At 34.2% G+C, this 20,377-nt stretch overlaps 2 protein-coding genes across 2 annotated transcripts; one reads left to right on the forward strand and one right to left on the reverse strand.

Moving 5' to 3' along the window:
- Positions 1 to 877: 877 nt before the first annotated feature.
- On the forward strand, positions 878 to 8,615 carry LOC107015603 (NADPH-dependent 1-acyldihydroxyacetone phosphate reductase-like). The gene is made up of 3 exons (XM_015215927.2): positions 878 to 1,456; positions 5,644 to 5,803; positions 8,091 to 8,615. Exons 1-3 carry the CDS (start codon positions 1,123 to 1,125, stop codon positions 8,425 to 8,427), a joined length of 831 nt encoding a protein of 276 aa, XP_015071413.1. The 5' UTR covers positions 878 to 1,122; the 3' UTR covers positions 8,428 to 8,615.
- Positions 8,616 to 9,601: 986 nt separating this feature from the next.
- On the reverse strand, positions 9,602 to 15,795 carry LOC107015848 (regulation of nuclear pre-mRNA domain-containing protein 1B-like). The gene is made up of 7 exons (XM_015216266.2): positions 15,166 to 15,795; positions 12,878 to 13,125; positions 12,497 to 12,652; positions 12,214 to 12,370; positions 11,522 to 11,664; positions 11,392 to 11,427; positions 9,602 to 10,735 (listed from the first exon to the last, which is right to left on the reverse strand). Exons 1-7 carry the CDS (start codon positions 15,239 to 15,241, stop codon positions 10,010 to 10,012), a joined length of 1,542 nt encoding a protein of 513 aa, XP_015071752.1. The 5' UTR covers positions 15,242 to 15,795; the 3' UTR covers positions 9,602 to 10,009.
- Positions 15,796 to 20,377: the final 4,582 nt, after the last annotated feature.

Raw genomic sequence — 20,377 nt, forward strand, 5'->3', positions numbered from 1 at the left:
TCTGACTCACATGAAGCCCGATCTCAGACAGATTATTTATTCACATATGGAGGTACAACTATATCATGGCGTCCAATGAAGCAAACAATAGTTGTTACTTCTTCAAATCGTACAGAGATAATAGTCATTCATGAAGCCAGTCGAGAGTGTGTATGATTGAGAGCAATGACTCAACACATTCTGTAATTATGCGGTCTTTTTATGCAAACAAAGACTCCAACAATATTGTATGAAGATAATGCTGCTTGCATAGCTCAATTAAAAGGAGGATATGTCAAAGGAGACCGAACAAAACATATTTCACCTAAGTTCTTTTACACACACGATCTTCAACAAAATGGTGAGATAAATGTTCAACAGATTCGTTCGAGTGATAATCTTGCAGATTTATTCATTAAGGCATTGCCAATGTCAACATTTGAAAAGCTAAGATATAAGATTTAAATGCGCTGTCTCCAAGATATCAAATAAGTTTTTCATCAAGGAGAGTAAATACGCGTTGTACTCTTTTTCCCTTAGCCAAGGTTTTGTCCCATTGGATTTTTTTCTTGATAAGGTTTTTAATGAGACAACACTCAAACAAGACGTGTGTACTCTTTTTCCTTCACTAGGCTTTTTTTCACTGGATTATTCCTAATAAAGTTTTAACGAGACATATTATCTACAAACATCCAAAGAGGAGTGTTACAAATTCATTGAATTTTGTACGAAGGTATCTTTCAATATACACCTAATTTAATGTACACTTAAAGATTTTCTAACGTATTTTATTTAACATCATAAACAATGACTTCTACCTCCTATAAAAGTGTATTCTTTCACCCTTATAAAATACAACAAAAGAAGTAAAAGAATACTCTATGCTTTTACTTAATATTTTTATTTGTGTTCCATTTCTTGTTTAGTATTATTATATTTTTCTCCCTTTTACAACAATTTTATGTTTGAAATTATTATTATATAGGTTTACAAGAGTCAATCTGCGAAAGCTATGTACATCTATATTATTGTCATCAATCTCCATTCTCCATAGCTTACACAATTCCAAGCTTCTTCTCCATTCTCCATAGCTTACAATTCCAAACTTCTTTACAGAGAAAACCCCTCAAACCTCTCTTTTTCATGGAAGAAAACAGAGAAGTAGTTCTGATAACTGGCTGCTCAAATGGCGGCATAGGGCATGAGCTAGCTCTAGCTTTTGCTGCTAAGAATTGCCTTGTTGTAGCTACAGCTCGATCCCTTAAATCCATGTCAGATTTCCAAAATGATCCACGATTCTTTCTTCAAGAACTTGATGTTTTATCTGAACAAAATGTGACGAATGTACTCACAAAAGTTGTTGACAAATTTGGGCGAATTGATGTTCTTGTTAATAACGCTGGTATACAGTGTGTTGGGCCTCTTGCTGAACTCCCTTTATCTGCTATTCAACATACCTTCAATACCAATGTTTTTGGTATGAATCGTATTACTATTTCCCTTTGTGTTTTACTGTTGAAATTGTAGTTCAAGTGTTTGTTATTATGCCTATTGAATTTGGTGTGTTTGTGTTTATATGGTAATTTTTGTTTATTGAAGTTCTTGATGGGTGATTTTTCTTGCTTTAAATCGATGAGAAGTGAGAACAATAAATGTTTAAACAGTATGAAAAACCACCGTACATTCTCGTATTTTGATAGCTCAGGAGGCTGGTTGGCATCCATGGCTAAGCTGAGCTCTTGGTTTTACTGGATTGATTTGGACCACAGAACAATATGGTCCCCATGGTTTGGTTGGCAACTCACCTGTGCTTCCTTTTTGAAGTGAGTGATTGATAACTATAAGGGCATCAAAGAAAATACCAAAGGGATATTGACGAATACAAGATTTTCACTAAAGAGGTTCAGAAAAATAAAAATATAATGCCTAAGATTTGAATTTTGAACCTCCTAAACCACTTAGCCAATATCTAGGATGTGTTTGGCATGAAGGGAAGTGTTATCTTGAAAAATATTTTCTAGAAATAAGTGGGTTTGTGTTTGGTAGCCAAGCAAAAATCATTATCCTAAAAATATTTGTATATAATTTAGACAAATACTGTAGGAGGTAGGAGTGTGGATGACAGGATGAGGTGTGTTTTGGAGTTAAGGAGGGAACTGGGAAGGACACGGTTAATATGGAATGTCACTAGTAGAGCTTGTTTTCCCAACTTCCATTAGGAAATTCATTTTCCTTATGTTCTTAGAGAAAATGTTCTTCAAAATATTTGACCAATAATTTTTTCGAAAAACATTTTCCTTCTATTTATGGTATTCAGGGAATTCAAAATTTATATATCTACATAAAAATAAAAAAACTTTCCTTTTATTTACCATGTACTTTTTTGTTGAGGGGGTTCAGATGAATACCCTCGCGCCCCTCTAAATCCGCCCCTGCAAAGAGGTACTAAATATGTGAATTTGAGAGCTCATTTATGATTATGTACTACAAAACCAGAGAGCTGAAAGGATGGATACCAACCTGTCCTTTTCTCATCTAGAAGTAAATTTGGTAATAGAATTGAGAACATGTTATAACCAGAAACAACATTTGATCCTATGTGTCTTATTTGTTAGTATTTTGGTTTGCTTAAGTTTTTAACCATCATACACTAGTAATCTTTGAACTAAAGACGGCAGTCTGACTTCTGTGAGCTGTTGACTTGTATGTCATTTGAAAACATTGTTTAGCATGCTTTACAGATCCAATGGTCTGGAAATGTTTATAGGTTCATTAAATACATTGAGGAAATGATTATAGCAAATTAATTACAGTCTATTTATAGTAAAAAACTGTTTATTAAGTCAATAATAATGTGTAAGATAGATGGGGAGGTTAACTATCATTTTCCAAATCGATTAGCTGAACATGTTTTAATTTAGTATAAGTTACATAAATCCCATAACGTAACACTTAAATTACATTTTATTCCTATTTTTTTTTGTTTAACAAAAATCCCTTAAAATATCAGTCATTCAAATACATAAATTTCATTCGGATACATTAATTGTGATACATTAAAAAACTTGTTTGTTGAGCTTAATATGAAATAGAAATGTAAATTGATTTCTTTCCGATAAATTGCTCCAATTTGCAACAACTTTACAAAATTCAAAATTCTTCTCCCAAATTATCAAAGATCCTTTCAATTTTGATTCAAAATAATTCAAAATTTTGAGATTCAAAAATCTTCTTCCAGTTCAGATCCTTTCAATTTTGATTCAAAATTATTGAAATTTTGAGATCCAAACTTCTTCTCCTAATTCATTGAAGATATTTTTAATTTTCATTCAAAATTATTCAATTTTTTAAGAATATACATCATGAAGATCTTCGCTAGTCTTGTAACTATCATCGTTAGGGGTTTGACGAAGTATTTGTGGTTCGGCAAGAAAAGATACCCAACAAGATTAACAACAAAGTGCTCAGCTCATATTCAAAATAGACAATCAACCTAAACATGCAAAATCATGTGTGAAAATTTTGATAAGCAAATAAGGATATGTATATGAGTATTCTTAATGCCCCTCTCAAAATCACTACTTGTTGTGCTTTCTTATGTTGTCAATTCTTTTGAGAAATTCATTCATCAAAGAGAATATAATAATATCTAGTAATCATGTTGTCATACTTTTGTTTGATGTCCAGAATGTTAAAAAATTCATATTAGTCTGATGCTTGTTCCCGTTGTTGCTGCCACTTCTAAGGATACATGTTTGTGTGGTAATTGTTATGTATCTAATACATTTATTATAAATTTGAATGTACGTATCATGCTTAAGAAATTAGTGCGTGATATATTATAATTTATGTATCTTATTTTGTTTGAGAGATACCGTGTTTTATAAAAAGATACATTAAACATGTAATTATTTCAAATAACATTTTTTAAGTGTGATACATAACACAATGGTGGTTAGTTGATATGTATATGATACATGTAATAAAGTTTGAAAACGATTGAAGTTGATATATATTGTGCATCATGCACATATTGATTAATTTGATACATAATGTCTTAGTTATTAAACATAAAGAGTTTATGTATCAAGTGTATTTATTGGGTAATGTATAGACACATAGCCTTCCAGATGAATAATTTTGGTGTATGTATCTAGTGGTAAAAGATTGCCTCTGATATATATAATATACTTATTGTTGAATCTGATACGCAGTACTTCAATTGTTAAACATTATGATTTATGTATCACGGTTAAAGATACATTATCTGACTTGATATAAGTTAATGATACATTAGATAGTGCCTATGAATCAAGTACATTTATATTGGACATGATAATCACTAATCGAAAATTCGACTATTGAAGATCTGGAATTGAAAATTAAGATGAAAAGCTAAAAAAAGAAGAGTAGAATTCATATGTATCAAAAAGTTGTAGATGAAAAAGCTGAATTTATTTTTTTAACAAAATGACAGTGGAAGATCTGGAAAATTTTTTGATGAAGAAATAGTTCTAAAGCTTTTTAGTAACTTAAAATTGATTAAGTGGAAAAAAAATATATTTGAAATTCAAAAATAGAGTGATGGATGTAACTGTCAATATATGGGAGTGGTTCTAGGCATGAAAATAGAAACAAAATCGTGGGTTGAAAGTTGGAAGGATTGTGGATAATGTATCTGAAAAAGAGAGAAAAAGAGAAAAGGAGGGATATTTGTAATATTTTGAAATGGTAGGAAATTTTAGAAATTATGAAAAGATAGATTGTGTAGTTAAGTAATTTTCCTTTCATTTATTTATTATTTTCAAAGCATTATTGGTTTACTACTTTGCTAGAAATGGAAAATGACTTTGTAACTAACAAAATTCAAACTTTCGAACCAAATGTTATTCTTTCCGTTCTACATATCAGTAATCTTTGTATTCACTTGAACCATTGGTTGTGGCATGCTGAATAGTTGAGTATCTCGTTAACATCATTAGCTTGTTGTTGGTGTTGCTCTCACTAGTTGTGTTTTATCTTTTACTATTCCCTATTTCCTTGCTTCTAATATCCTCTTTCTGCAACTAGTAACATGAAGTATCTCGATATATGATTATGCATTAGACACTTGTCAGTAATTTTCGACACACTTTATCATCCTGTTATGTGCTTTTTAAAGAATAAACCTGCATTTGAGACATTATCAGTTAAGTTGGAAATATCCAATGCACATTTAGCATTTTCTTTGAATTGTCACAATTGTTGAGAAGTAAAGTCGGTATGTATAGTGTTGTTCATGCTAGAATTCTTTTCTATTGGAGAAAGTAAACACAAAACCTACCAAAAGGAAAAATTTGATTTCAATGTAAGATGGTTGTAATATATTAAAATCATGCTAAGAGAGTGAAGATGATTGAACCTATACTACACATGGTTTATATTTCTGTGTTCACGTCGTACACTTTTGTCCTGATAACAAGAAATCATTGTGTATCTCCTTTTCCCAAATAACTAATTTTCCATCTTAGTCAAGTGGAGCTGGAATAAATGATTATTTCCTCTCATTTTCTTACTTCTTTTGTTTTATTATTTTCTTGTACTTTCCCCTGGCAGCAATTTTATTTGCTTTTTTTTTTTTTTTGTGTGTGTGTGTTTGTTTATGACTGCTTTATATTTCCATAGGTCCCATAAGGTTAATTCAATCTGTTGTCCCGCACATGGCATCCAGGAAACAAGGGAAAATTGTCAACGTTGGAAGTTGCAGTGCTTTATCTCCAGGTCCATGGTCTGGTGCTTATAGTGCATCCAAAGCTGCTGTACATTCATTTACTGATACCTTGAGGTATGCAATAACTAACTTTGTTTTGTATGCTTATTCTTCATTGAAGTGCTAGCAATACTTGTAAATAAATTTTACTAAACTGACACTTAGAACTTCACATTATTTATTGTGCCATTGTTATTTGCTTAAATTTTTTTGTAAGATTTGTTTGGGTATTAGCTGGTCTAATTTCACCTCTTTGAGACGCTACATTCTTCGTCTCTTATGAGAATGATTCAGTTTTTATACATAAGGTGTACAGACAGCCGGAAAAGTTTCTTTGAATATGTCCACCTTCTGTTACCTTTACACTGGATAAGAAATCACCTGTTCAAACTTCATTCTTTAGACCAAATTAGCTTTCTGGTCTTGTTTTCCTCCTGTGATCAAATATTCTAACTTTGTAAGCATCTTTTTGTAATACCAATTATTAGTCGATAAATCTTTCCTTGGAGTGACAAAAGCAGGCACTGTTCGAACTTGTGGTGTGCCATGTTGCACGTTGATTAGGCTGTAGTATCAAGTTCTTAAGTTTTCCTAACGAAAACGAAAGTTGAATTTCACTCTTTCCAAGTTGAATGTCCCATTTCCTTTTTGTTCTACTTCTATCCCAATAATGATTTTCAGTTTCCAAAGAAAAAGAGTTGATCTTGCAACAAAATTTATGTATCACAAAATCTTACATCTGGTTACTTTTGCAACTCTTTATAAAAATTTTCTCTTTAATTTAACTAAAAAATATAAGTAACATGGTCTATCATCTATGGAACATGGATTTGGCTACTGGACATATCCGATACAGATGTCTTCAAGTATCTGCTATGATTTCATGTAACTTATTGTTACTTCTAAAAATATTTCGAAGACTTGGCACAAAGTAACTGACACCAGCACATTTCAATACCAGTATGCCAAGGCAAATGAGGATCCATGTAAATATAGCTTCACATCTTACCTCTTAGCTACAAAGTCTTCTCTTTTCAATTCTCTTCTTAATGTACTTGCCGAGCCAAAATATGATATTCATTTCGGTACAGAAGAAAGATATCTGTTGGCTTTTCCTCAAAAATCCTGTGACAGTTTTCTAGTGCATTCCTTCAGCTAAAAGATTTCTTTCTCATTCATTTGCTTGCTTTCTCCTCTACCATCTCCAGCTACCGCTTCCATCATTACCATTTTGGTTATCCGAAATCTCCTCTCAGTCTCAGATTGTCCATATGTTAAATTTTGGGAAAATCTTAGCTTAAATTTTGAAATTAATGCAAATCTAGGAAAAAGAAAACAACTGTAAAAATCTTCTAGGTAAGAGAGGTTCACTCGATCAACCAGAGGGTGCTGGTGAATGGGATGCTTATTGATCTGCACAGAGTGAGGGTTCTATGACCATACTCAAATCTTACCATTGTGAATCTCTATTCTCTAATTATGTGGCAGTTAAGGCAAAAAGGAAGAACAAGATCAAATTGAAAAAGTTATTGGGTAGATTAAGGTGTTCCAGCTCAAAATAAGAATTTTCACTTGTATAGTATCTACCCGTAAGGCCTTGTCAGCTTGAATACCCAATCCCAGGCAGTGATACTAGTATTATAGCTCTCAAAACTTAGCATGTCGATTTATATAGCATCACAGATGTTAGTGGCTGATGTACCTTACTGCAAGCTGGTGATTGAAGGATGCTAGTTGTTGGCTATGCTTCATTAATCACCAAGTTATTCTTTTTATACCAACTCTAGGTTGTAAGAGAAGATTAGGTGTTAAATTATTTTATTATTTTAAAAAAAAAATATTTGGATGAGGGAACCACAGCCGCTATCCTATCCTTTTGGGTGTGCACAGGGTAAAACTCGCTCTTGTGCAATAGCTTGCAAACCACAGAGTTGAGGTCAACTGCACTAGGCAAGCCCCGTACAACAAGCTCAACCCAATAGGCCAACCTCCTGTTACAGGCAAGGGGTTTGAAACTTGAAACCTCTATTATGGATTATGGAAGTCTTAAATTAGGTGTCATGCTATTGAAAGACCTGTAATATGCTTGGGATTGTATCCTCTTCTAACAGATCATTTCTTCAACTAACTTATTATCATCCACCTATAGGTAGATGGTAATAAACGTCTTTATGATTTCCTGATGCCACAGCTGACAGACAACGTTGAGTTCATGTAATGCCTGTCAAAGCTGCTTTACTCCAATGACCAAAGCTTCTGTACGGATCAATTATTTCTACAAACTTACATTTTTCCTCATCAGAATGGCATATCTACGTTTTTATGCTGTAGTCCTTATTGCTCTACTGTGTGCTATATGTAGACTGGAACTTAGGCCATTTGGCATTGATGTCATCTCTGTTGTCCCTGGAGCTGTGACATCCCACATTGGAGACACAGCCATTGCCAACTACACTCAAATGCCAGAGTGGAAGTTGTACAAGAATTTTGAAGAATCAATCCGGGCACGAGCACATTTCTCACAAGGCCCAAAATCAACTCCTGCAGAAGAATTTGCAAAGAGGACCGTGAATGCGGTGCTGAAGAAGAAACCTCCGGCTTGGTTTTCTATTGGCCATTTGTCTACTGTTGCTGCAATCATGTACCATCTTCCGATTTTTATCAGAGACTTCATTGTCAGGAAAGGAATGAAGTGTTGATACTGCATTCTTAGATTTATATCTGTCATTTTAACTTGTCAATGAGGTGTGGTTTCTGTCCCTTATATGCAAATGTTTTTTCTTGGTTGTCCATTAAATAAAGAGTTACATCAATGAAATATACTCTACTCTCACAGGATTGTGAAAGAAATGAAAGATAACGTGAAATTGCGTTTCCTTCAAATGCAGCTCCTATTTGTATTGACACTTATTCTTGATGGCTGATGTTTTACCTTCAAATTGTTCATAATGCAGGGTGGACATCCATATGAATAGTATATTTCATTAACATAATAAGAAAACAGAACCTCAGTCATCATTTTCTACTAGAATTCTTTTAAGCAATAGTCAAGTTCCGTCCTATTGAACTCCGGAACTGCTTCTCTCATTAGGTTAAAGGAAAGCAACTCACACCAACATCAAAGTTTTTCATAACCAAGGTGGTTCGAATCTGAGATCTATGATTAAAGGAGGAAAAGCCCCATTCATCACACCGCATCTACAGGACCAAGGTAGTTAAATGACAACAACAATCCCATAGAGTGGAGTCTGTTGAAAAGTAACGGATGCACAGACCTTACTACTATTTTAGAGGTAGAGATTGTTTTCGATAGATCCTCAAACTCAAGAAAGAATAGTCCAAAGCAGTATAAATAAAGAAATAACATAAATGGAGACAATCATAGTAAAATTCTATGCGCAACCTGATAAATCATCCTAATCAATAGTCATAACACGATAAAACTATAATTGAAGTGTCAAAACCTACCGATACTACGATTAATAGCAAGCTCCCGTGCTTATGCATCCTTTGAAATTTCGGATACTTACTAGTATTACATACTTTTAAACATTAAACTATAGGCATTGTGACAAACAATTGAAGTAGGAAAAAACGCAACAAAGATACTACTTAAAACCCCCTCAAATGCACAATGAGTCATCCAAGTTAGGGTGTGTTCAGTGATAGGAAAAAGTTTTCTCGAAAAATAGTGTTTGATATGTAAGAAAAAACACATTTTTATTACACTATGATAGCGATGAGTGTAGGGCTTAGGGATGAAGCTATGAGGATGGAGTGGAGATGAGGCATGTTGGAGGATGGAAAGAAGTTCTTCCATAACACACCCTTAGACTTGGCATTTCATAACTGACATTTTTACCGAAAACAGAAATGTTATGAAAACAAAGCTGGCTATTTCATTTACCAAGTTTATGGGAGACAGAAAAACCTAGTTCTTCTATCCTGTTTAACTAGTAATACAAAATTCTCAGCAGCCATCATGCTAATGTTACATGTATGATGAAAAGTAAAAACAGAAAAAGAATCCTAAAGGAATCAACAATAACAACATCGGATGAAGACGATCATCATCGCAGAATTTTCTAAACTGTCTTGAAGATGGCAAAATAAACACTAATGGTAATATCTATTACCTGCACTATCAGCTGCTCCTTGCCCTGTATATAACACTATGCATCGGTTCATGATTTGTCCAACGAACCTCCTATTGTTCACATCTAGAAATTGTTGTTTCTGATACCAAGAAGTAATGGTCAGTTTGAAAAGAGTACTCCTCTCTCACTGTTGTGAATGATATGGTTGAGAATAGTACAGCATTCCAGGAGGCTGGACAGGTGTGACAGGACGGAAATTAGGAGGGGGAGGTTGTTGAGGTAATGGTGGTTGTTGCTGTTGTGCTGCTGCACCCTGCTGCATCATCGACAATGGTTGCTGTGTCATAGTCATATACGACGGAGGTGCTGGTGGGGGTGGTGGAGGTGGTACAGATGGCAAGGCAGCAATACTCCCATAACTATAAGGGCTCATCATTCCTGCTGATGGCTGTAAATACTGCTGGGACGTTGGATTAGCAAGTGAATGATACTGACCCTGATGCACTGTGGGATGAGGAGCCAGCATGGACTGATACGGGTTACTTGGGGGAGGATTAGGTAGCTGTGCTGACATTAAAGCATTTGAATCAGATAGAGCATTTTCTGGTTGTGAAATGTAACTGTTGGTGGTCAGATATGATGAAGGTTTTGCAAGCCCGGCAGATTTTGCTGCCTCAGCAGCAAATGTAGAGAGCACGGACGACATGATATACTGAGAGGAGCTAGAAGCTGTAAGCTTGTCAGCTACCTCAGCTGCGATTGCTGCAGCTGTTTTCTTGCTTGTTTCTCCTGCTTTTCCATAGATGTCTGGTGAAGTTGTTGTACCCAAAGGCTTTCTTTCTCCCACATAATCTTCATCATCCAGATACTTCCGCATGTTGCTGGCTTCCCCCGCCTGTGCTTCCGCCACCTGAAAATCCAATAGATCAAATTAGTTTGTATTATTATAAACTTGGTGTTTTGACTTAGAAAACAAGCAACGGATTACATATTTAGAATGATAAGAAAGAAGAAACAACATTCGACTGAGATCAGAACAATATACAAACCCATCCAATGTATTACCATTCCATGGTAGAGAACCATATCGTAAAGCAAGTCCAGACAGAATGCCGGTCAGTGTATCATCATGACAACTCAGTGGCTTCAGCTGATAAAATTCATTTTCTATCAAAAATTCTATATATCTCAAGATTCGAGTAGATCCAAATTTCCATCTTGTCCACATGTCTTACGCCACTAGGCGTCTAGACTCTAGAGTATGGCCTTGTGGACACAAGAAATAGCAATAGCATCGATTTTCATACTATGTTCACACATCTCTCCCCAATTTCCAATTATTTGGGGAGGTATTCGAGAAGCAGCATGAAACTCAACAACTCCCTTTCCCTCTCATTGTATCACATATTGAAGCCTTCCTCCACTCCAATTCTATTTTCTACCGTCCCAAAACACCAACATCCGACCCCATCTTCAAACCCAAAAAAGGGATATGGATAAAGCATATAAATAGCAGTGTAAGAAAACAAAGTAATAAGCTTAAAATTAATAAGTGAGAAAAAAAACCTGTATCTGAGTCCGAACGTTCTCTAGTTCAGATTCCTGACAAATTTAAGAGACAATGAGATGGACAATAAGTACATTACCATATATGCCAAAAGAATAGAAAGATTGAAAAGATGCATTTATTACTTACCTGTTCAGTTAATGCTTCCCTTAACTGTGAAACAAGGGCCAATCTATTGGTCTCAACAACTTTTAGTTTCTCAATGGATTGTTTCAACATCCTTTCTTCCTCCTCCAGTTCTTTGGACAAGGTTTTTCGCATTGGATGTTTTGCTGCAACACAAGATAATATGCTCTTAATCCCCAATTGTGATTTCTAAGTAACAAAGTTTGGGAAAAAAGACCATAAAGAGATGTCTAATCTATCATTCTGTCAAGATCTCAGCCGTGTAATTCCATTAATCTCATTGGTGTTCGGGCCAACTTGCCTATACAACAGGAAAGTACAGGTTTCTATGGTATCCTGTCCAATAGGCTGGGGCAGATAGGTGCCAACCAAGTATGCCAGCTGATATTCGAACCCGAACTCTCCATGCTGTTACACCCATTACCTCAAACACCAGATCCCCTAGGAGGCATGATTTTATTCCTTTTTTTATCTGTGAAAGTTATGCAAAAATGATATTTTTTTCACTCTCTTGGATTGAGAATCAATAATTGTTCTTTCGGTTATTGAATATCACTAAATCACAGGCTTCATTCAGTATATCTTCATCATCCACCCTTTTTAATAGATACTGAGGTGTACTAAGTTCATTGTCAACATAATGAGCAATCCATGCAGACGTATTAATTTTGCATTCCAATAGAGAACTAGATTACCTCTTGCAAGGGCCATGTCAACATCCTTTTCCATCTTTCGCACATGGTGAACAGCAGACTTGCATTTGCTCATTTCTTCATCTTCAGTAGAATGCTCACTGACTACCAAGTGCAATGCTGACACTATTTTTTCAGCTGTTCCTCCAACAGTCAATTTCTGGTTATAAAGCAGTGTTAAGAACAAGAAGTAATACTGAAAGCAAGATAAAGCAATCAAGTAATCAGTGGATACAAACAAAAATGCATTATGAGGAACATGTCACCGTTTTGGACCGATGCTCACCGTTCTTATGGACCGCGTGTCCCTTTTAACTATTTTGACAGAACGACTTCGCTTTTTTCCAAGCTCCAGTGGTGGTGGCAGCTCTTCTCCAAGCATTACATCTTTTAGGCTGTGTGTTTGAGATCCAAAAACCTTCCTTTCTTCCCATATTTTAACCTACAAACCATTTAAGCAAGAGTGTCAAATACTATATCTTCTTTTTTTTTTAACCGAAACAGACAGTCAAACTATCTCAATAATTTCCGAGCAACAGGTTGATCAGACACTGAAAAACAAGAGCAAAAGTAGGCTGAAATTTCGCCTTTTGTGCTGTGGCCCTGTACCTACATAAGCTAGGGTATGGGGGCCAAACGTTCAGAAGCAAAATGGCAAGAAGCATACCAATCTGGAAACTACATTCTTTCCATGTTCATCGTCTTTTCCGACAATCTCCTTGAGTGCTGCAGGAAGAACCTTCCAAAACTCGATGACAAACTCATTTCCTTTACGCTTGCTGTTTTGCAGGATGTCATTTGCAAGGTACAGTAAAGGGACTTTCTTAGTCATTTCGGAACTGTGGAACTGTTTACCCCATGTTGTAACAACCAGCTCTGCTTTATCTTGGTGGAAAATGCACCAATGGGACAATGCTGCATTAAAAACCAAGACAAACAATGTTAAAGGAAAAAAAGTATGAATTGGGATGCAAAGTACCAGATAGGGAAGCAAAATAAATGTTCCCAGGTATCACTCCAAGTAATCATCTTATAAGGCTCACAGCCAATATGCAACTAAGAATTTATTCATGGAAGGAAAATGAAAACAGAAAAGCCACAAGATGGTAGAGAACAAGACAAAAGGGAGACATTATCTGCTACGTACTAACACATGTGAATGGAAGGATAAGCCCTTTTGGTTTAGTTTGCTAGTTGTGCATTCCACAAATGAGAGCAAGAAGAGTTCAAACTGCAAGTGAGAAGGCTTGAACTTCATATGTAAGCCCCAAAATTTAAATATACATAGCAATCATCAGTATAGACAAAATTACTACTCCCTCCGCCCCGATTTATGCGGTAGTGTTTGACTGGGCACATAGTTTAATAAAAAGAGAAATACTTTTAAAACTTATAGTCTAAAACAAACCAAACATTTGTGTGGCTATAAATCATCTCATTAGGTAAAATGAGAAATTTAAAGATAAATTGTTACAAAATAAGAAAGCATGACATTCTTTTACTGGGATAGGCTAAAGAAGTATGTCATATAAATTTGGATAGGAGGAGTAAAAGATTAGCTCCATTTGTTTGTAAGTTAAAAGTAGGTTTGAAGACCCAGCCTTCTACTTTAATCTACTTGTGGACCTCAGATAGGAGAAATGCAATCTTATTCTAACAAGAGGGAGCAGGAGAGAGGAATGAATTGTTTTTCTTTATACGGAGGGGAGGTGGGAATCAGTTAATTTGTAAAGGAAAGATGAGAGTTGGTATGAAAAGTAACAAGCAGTTACCCCTAAGAGTTAAGGAATACAATGAAAACTTCCCTAAAAGATCGAATGAGATAACTTAAACTTGCAAATGCCAAAATACCATAGAGTACATAGAAGTACTTGATGTATGTATACAGAAAATGCACCTAGATGGCCAAAAGTAAGGTTCAAGGCTATGTACAATGATAATGACCAAAAAAGAAACAGTTAACAGGGATAGTCACCCCTCTTTTCTTTTTAATATGGTGGCATCCAAGTTAAGTAGTTCACATCTCAAAATTCCTAATCAAACATCATTCAGATTCTACCAAGTCTTGAGTTTTCATTTATACGCATCCAAACTATATCAACAAATGATGCAGAAACAAGTATCTTCTTAGCAACACTGGTTAATGCTTTAAAATGTGGAGCTTGACAAGAACAAAATACAGCTGAAGGAAAATCTCAGCATGATTGAAGTAAATGAAGCACACATCAACGTCAGTTAGGGAAAGCAAATGCCACTGATATCAATGGACACTGGCAAACATGAGATGTACGTATGCAGCACTAACATTACTTCTTTCCAGATCAAACATAGAGAACGAAAGGGCAGGAATTTTCCATCTTCACTTTTTTCCTAAAACGTACATCCTTAGTGCTAAATTGGTATCTTAGTTACTTCTTCAAAGTTAAACTAAAGGATATTTGAGTAACAATTTTCCAAACAAAAAAAAGAAAAATCATTCTTATGGAATAAAACATATTCAACTTGCAGTAGTTCTTTATTGTTTAGGTCTACATTATCTAAATCCAATTGAACTCCACAAACTGGCCAAGTTGATTCTCAATACGAAAAAATAAGACAATCAAGTAAATTTAGTATACATTTACAAGTAAACACACAAATCAAATACCATCTGTTGACACTAAGATTAGTAGATCAAAAACTAATCTAAATAGGGAAGATTGATAGACCATCTATCCCCCATACAAAATTCTGTATGAACCACTACAAGTACTAGTCAGATTCAACTGGAGGTACAAGTCCTTACTCAATTCTGTCAATTCACTATGAAACAACAACCAAGATCTAAAAGAGACATCAGAAACTGACTTCCAACAAACATTTCCATTAATGGAGTAAACATAGCAAATTCAAAAAACAAAGAAAAGAAAAAAAAAGAAGGGAAAACAGCAAAAAAAGAAGAAGAAAGATTCTTACTTTCAATGCACTGCTGAGTGGTGTTAAGCTTTGAAAGCTTGTCTGTAAGAGTTTGTTCATTCAAAATACTATTCATCCTACCTTCCCTCTTCACCAAAAAAGTTGACGAAATCAATTCAGAACCTAAAAACAACAACAAACCAAGAAAAACAACTGATGGAAACAAATAATTCAAACAAAGTTTCAATCTTTAATCCAAGAAATCAAAAGGGGTTATCCCAAAACCATCCAATTGAGCAAATGCTGATTCCAAACTGAAAACAAATGCTCAAAATTTTGGTAAATTCCATTTGAACAAGTAAAGAAAAACCCTAGAAACAACCCCCAAAACTAATAAAGTTTTCAACTTTCAATCAAGAACCAAAAATCAAGATTAGCAAATCTCAAGAATGAAATTAAACCAAGAATGGGGCTTTGTATGAAGAAGGTTTAGAATTGGGCAACCCCATCACGAAAAAAGACTGAAAAAGAAGAGTTTTTGGGCGTTGTGATACAGAGTGAATGAACAAAACAAAACGTATATATATAAGAACAAGAGAAGGGAGGGAAGAAAGACAAAGTGATTCTTAATGTTTCTTATTTTAACCTTTTCTGGATTTCAACAATCTATTTGTATAAATATAATTCACATTTTTTAGCCTTCTACCAGTCTACATGCTTTTTCTGCTATGTTAATTGTCTTGCCATCTATTTTCTTTTTTATTATTTTTCTTTAAGAGTATTTTCTTTTATTTCATATATTATTGTTAGCATTTTGGAAAAATATGTTAATTGTCTTGCCATCTATTTTCTTTTTTATTATTTTTCTTTAAAAGTATTTTCTTTTATTTCATATATTATTGTGAGCATTTTGGAAAAATCGTTTTTTTAGGACAAAAAATTAGGATAAAATCGTATTTTTATGTAGTATTATATTTGATTATTTGATTTTATTGTACGGATATTACCAAATAAGTAAATATCAAAAGTGAAAGCATTTGTTAAGAAATTATATACAGAAATACGATACAAATATAATGTATTTTATAATTTATAAATCACACTAGATAAAAGAAAATCTAGAGAAACAAAAGCTAAAATTAGGGGGATTGTTTGATGTTGATATTATCAAATTGAGAAATTAGATGAGTAATTGTATTATTTTTCAAAGAATATTGGTCTGTAGACTATTTTATTGTCTAGAAAAAATAAATCAATACTCGATTGATTGATGAGGACCAAATAAAAAAGAGTAACTTTCACATATAACAAACATAAAAATTATATTTGTATGTTAAACTTACTTTGCATAAGGGCTAACCCATCGATAGCCCCCTAAACTTGACACGATCTTTTACATAGACACCTCAACTAAAGAATTTTCATTTTAAACACTTAATGTAGGGTTCCTATGTGTTACTTTAAAACTTTTTGCACGGATGGAGTGTCGCGTGATTTTCACTGATGCAAGGCGCGTAAATATCAAAATTTCGTCTGATGTGGCGTCCCCAACAGTAATATTACTCTACTTCATCTATTTATATTTGATTTTATACCAATTATACCATAATTAAAATCCCAATTTCTCTCTTCTTTTTCAATTTTTTCCTTCTTTTTCAATTTCTCTCTTCTTCAGCCTTTCATGTCAAGCTTCTCAAATTCTTCCATGGCATCTGTGGATGAAGGTCGATATTGTAGGTGTGGTAATGACGCATTATTAAAGACTTCATGGACCCAAATAAATCCAGTCGTAGATTTTTTATTTGTAGATTTTCAAAGGTAAAATTCTTGTTTCCCTTACTTTTTTCGAGTCAATTAGATGATTAATTGTTTGCGTCTAATTCTTTTTGATGATTATATAAAAAATGAGTGGTTATGACTATTTTCTTTGGTATGAAGATCGACACCCTCCACAAGCAAACAAGGTAATGTGGGGATTGTTGAAAAGAATAAATGCTTTTATTGGAAAATCAAAAGCGAGCAAGAAATATATTTATTGTTGGTGTTGTCTTACTGGTTGCTTATGTTTGAAATATGGAAATTAAAGCCTAATTGTTAGTGTTTTTGAGGTTTTCTGTCTAGAACTATTTTGATGTTGTATTTGGGAATCGATCTAGTAGTATTTTGATGTTATTGTTGCTGTAAATTTTTGATGTGATTGTGCATTTTGAATTCAACGAAATTCTAAGTTCTAGTAGTATTTTGATGTTGTTGTTACTGTAAAATTGATTTTTGACCATATACAAAGTAGCACCAAAAGAAAATGCTCAGGCTATAAACAATTGGTCATATTTGTCATAGTGTAACACCCAAATTACACAATACGTAGACAGTTATATGAATGTTCCATAATGAACTCAAAGTTAGCATTATGCTACATAATATTCAAGGCTACAACCTTCAAAAAAGTGTATCGAAATAAGGTCCTAAAATAAAGCTAGCATAAACAAAAACTACATACAACCTTCACAAAAGTGTTTACTAGTACCAAAATAAATCTAGCATACTCCAAAAACATACGACAACTCATTTGCTGCAATCGAGATGTGGTGACAACATCCTTATTTTTTCATCTCAAGCCTCTAGGCTTAAAGCCACTGTCTATACTTGTTAAACTTGCATCCTTGTAACTTGAACCTGTTGGTAGAATCTTTTGACTTGAAGTCCCAGACTATTTTTTGAAGAACAAATCAAAATTAATATATAAACTTTTATTCATTTAAGAGATAGTTAGTGACAAACTTCTTTAGTATTTGGGTTCCATTTGCACTTGTGTAGATGCCAAATCCAACATTACTTGATCCATCTTTAGTCTGTCTCTTTGGTTCCCCTCTTGCAGAATCTTCTCCAGTTTCAACATGTTCTCTTTTTTGTCCAGCAGTTTGTTTTGTCCTTGGAGGTATTTGACTAATTATTCCTCTTGTAACAGGAACACTTGTATTCCCAACTGGTGGTGGTTGGCTTGTTTTTGCAGTTTTTTTCTTGCCCTTTTAACTATATTGGAATCACCACAAATTATTGTTGAAGAAACATGATTGTTTGATGTTGTTGGTCCAGGTTGATAGGAGCTTGTTTGTTCAGGATGGCTACTTCCTTGTGAACTTTGACCAGCAGTAAATTGTGAATTGTGTTTAGCTGGTTGTGAAGTATGGACACCAACCTAAATATAAAACATAAAGTTTGTTCATAACATTTAAGAAGACTTTAAAAAAAGGCACAAACAAATAATAAATTATTTTACCTTGCAATATTTCTTGTTGTAACCTGGTTGTTTACACGGAGAACAAGTAATTTTCACCCTTTGTTTGGACATTTTTTCATACTTCTTTCTTGGTTCATCTTTACACTTTCTTCTATTTCTTGGAGGTCTACCAGGCGTTTCTTTAGGCTCATGAGGCTCAATCCTTGGATTGTTAGTTTCAAGTCACATCTTCATATTTGGAATTGGTTGAATGAAATTACTATAAGCCTTTAAGAAAGTATCCTTCCTATACCAATACTCAACAAGTGGTTCAAGTTCATGTTCTATGTGGTACAAAGCAGAAATAGCATGTGGGCATGGACTGCCTCTCAACTGCCAAGTTCTACAGCTACAAACTCTATCAGTCAAGTTGATTGCATGCCTATACTGTCCTTCTTCAATCTCAAACCCAACATCAGCATTCCAAAGCACCTTGCATGCCCTAGACTTTTCTTTATTCTCCTCCAACATAAGTCTAGCCATAGGTGCAATATCACACATTCAGGTGTCAGCAAACTTAACCATATCTACAATTTTAGTCATTAATTTTCTCCTAATTTCCTCCAACATGGTTATTGTAGAGTTGTGTCTACAAGATAATATTCATGAGTTAAAGATTTCAGACATGTTATTTTCAACTGCATCATATTCGGAGTTCTCTTGAAAGAATTCTCTAACTCATGACACTCTTGGATAATGCAATAAATCTTCATTAATGTTTTCATTACCAAGTTTGTTCATTTTGTAAAGCTCCTTATTGTACTTCACTTCAAAAGTTGCCTTGGAACATCTCCAAAATTATTTTCTTCTTTCCTCTCCCTTTCATATTTTTCCCAGTTAGATCAGATGTGTCTAGCACACATTCTAACTTCAGCATTTGGTAGCAGTTCAGCAACAACTCCTTGAAAATCCTACAATAAAATACAAATTAACACAACTCAAGAAAGAAATACATTTTACATCTCTACAATTATCAAAGTAATAGACAATTAATTACCTTCTGCATGTCTGACATTACAGTAAGACTCTGTCTAGTATCCAACTGCAGGTCATCTTTTAAGTAGTTGATAAAGAAGCTCCAGCTATGTTTAGTCTCCTTGTCCACAACTGCCCAAGCTATAGAAAACATCTGATTATTTTCATTCCTCCAACTGCTAGAAGAAGTTCACCCTTACAAGCACCCTTTAAGAAACATCCATCAAATCATATTATTCCTCTACATCCTTCCTTCCACCCCTTCTTCAATGTATCCAAGCATACATAGAAGTACACAGACAAATTATTTTCTGGTACAGTTTCTCTATCCATTCTTATCCAAACAGAATTACAAGGAAATTTTTCTTTTATAACTTCGGCATAATCACATAACGTTGCAATTTCATATTTCTGTCATCCATGTTTTCTCTAAGAATCATCACTTGTGCCTTGTAACAAATTGTTCTACCCACATGCAGTCCTAACCCCTCCCTGCACTATTCTTGTATATCCCAAATCTTCAAAGATGGTTGTTTAGTTATTTCATCCTTGAATCTACTTGTTAGGAACTTAGTTGTACACATTTTATTCTTATTAGATGGTAACATTTGTATATAGGATGATAATTCTTAATCATATAGTTACCAGAATCCTTATCAATAGCACCATAGCATAACTATTTGCATTTTTCTTTGAATTTACATTTAACTCTCACTCTATGAGCTTCATTAGGCCTCAACTTTATCTGATAATTTTTTTCAACAACATATTTAGCTAGAGAATTTCTAAATTCCTTAGCATTCTCAAAAATCATTCCAAGTTCAAAAATAGCAACACTACATTCATCAACACACCAGACCTTTTTGCTCTTTCTTCTGTCTGGTAGATCAACACCTCCAACAACTTTTGCATCTACAATATCAGTGATATAATCACTATCACATTCTGAGCTATCAATGTACTTCTCATCTCCTCCCAATCTGCCAACATATCTATCCTTCTTATTTAATCCAATAT

This window comes from Solanum pennellii, chromosome 4, assembly GCF_001406875.1.
Source record: "Solanum pennellii chromosome 4, SPENNV200".
Taxonomy (NCBI): Eukaryota; Viridiplantae; Streptophyta; class Magnoliopsida; order Solanales; family Solanaceae; genus Solanum; species Solanum pennellii.

Bases quoted from the DNA above. Each gene is read 5' to 3' on its own strand.
- LOC107015603 (XM_015215927.2), top strand. From the start codon at position 1,123: ATGGAAGAAAACAGAGAAGTAGTTCTGATAACTGGCTGCTCAAATGGC. The intron at 1,457-5,643 runs GTATGAATCGTA...ATATTTCCATAG, and splicing joins CTTCAATACCAATGTTTTTG to GTCCCATAAGGTTAATTCAA. The intron at 5,804-8,090 runs GTATGCAATAAC...TGCTATATGTAG, and splicing joins TCATTTACTGATACCTTGAG to ACTGGAACTTAGGCCATTTG.
- LOC107015848 (XM_015216266.2), bottom strand. From the start codon at position 15,241: ATGAATAGTATTTTGAATGAACAAACTCTTACAGACAAGCTTTCAAAG. The intron at 12,371-12,496 runs GTGAGCATCGGT...CTTTATAACCAG, and splicing joins ACACGCGGTCCATAAGAACG to AAATTGACTGTTGGAGGAAC. The intron at 10,736-11,391 runs GTTTTTTTTCTC...TTGGATTTTCAG, and splicing joins ACGTTCGGACTCAGATACAG to GTGGCGGAAGCACAGGCGGG.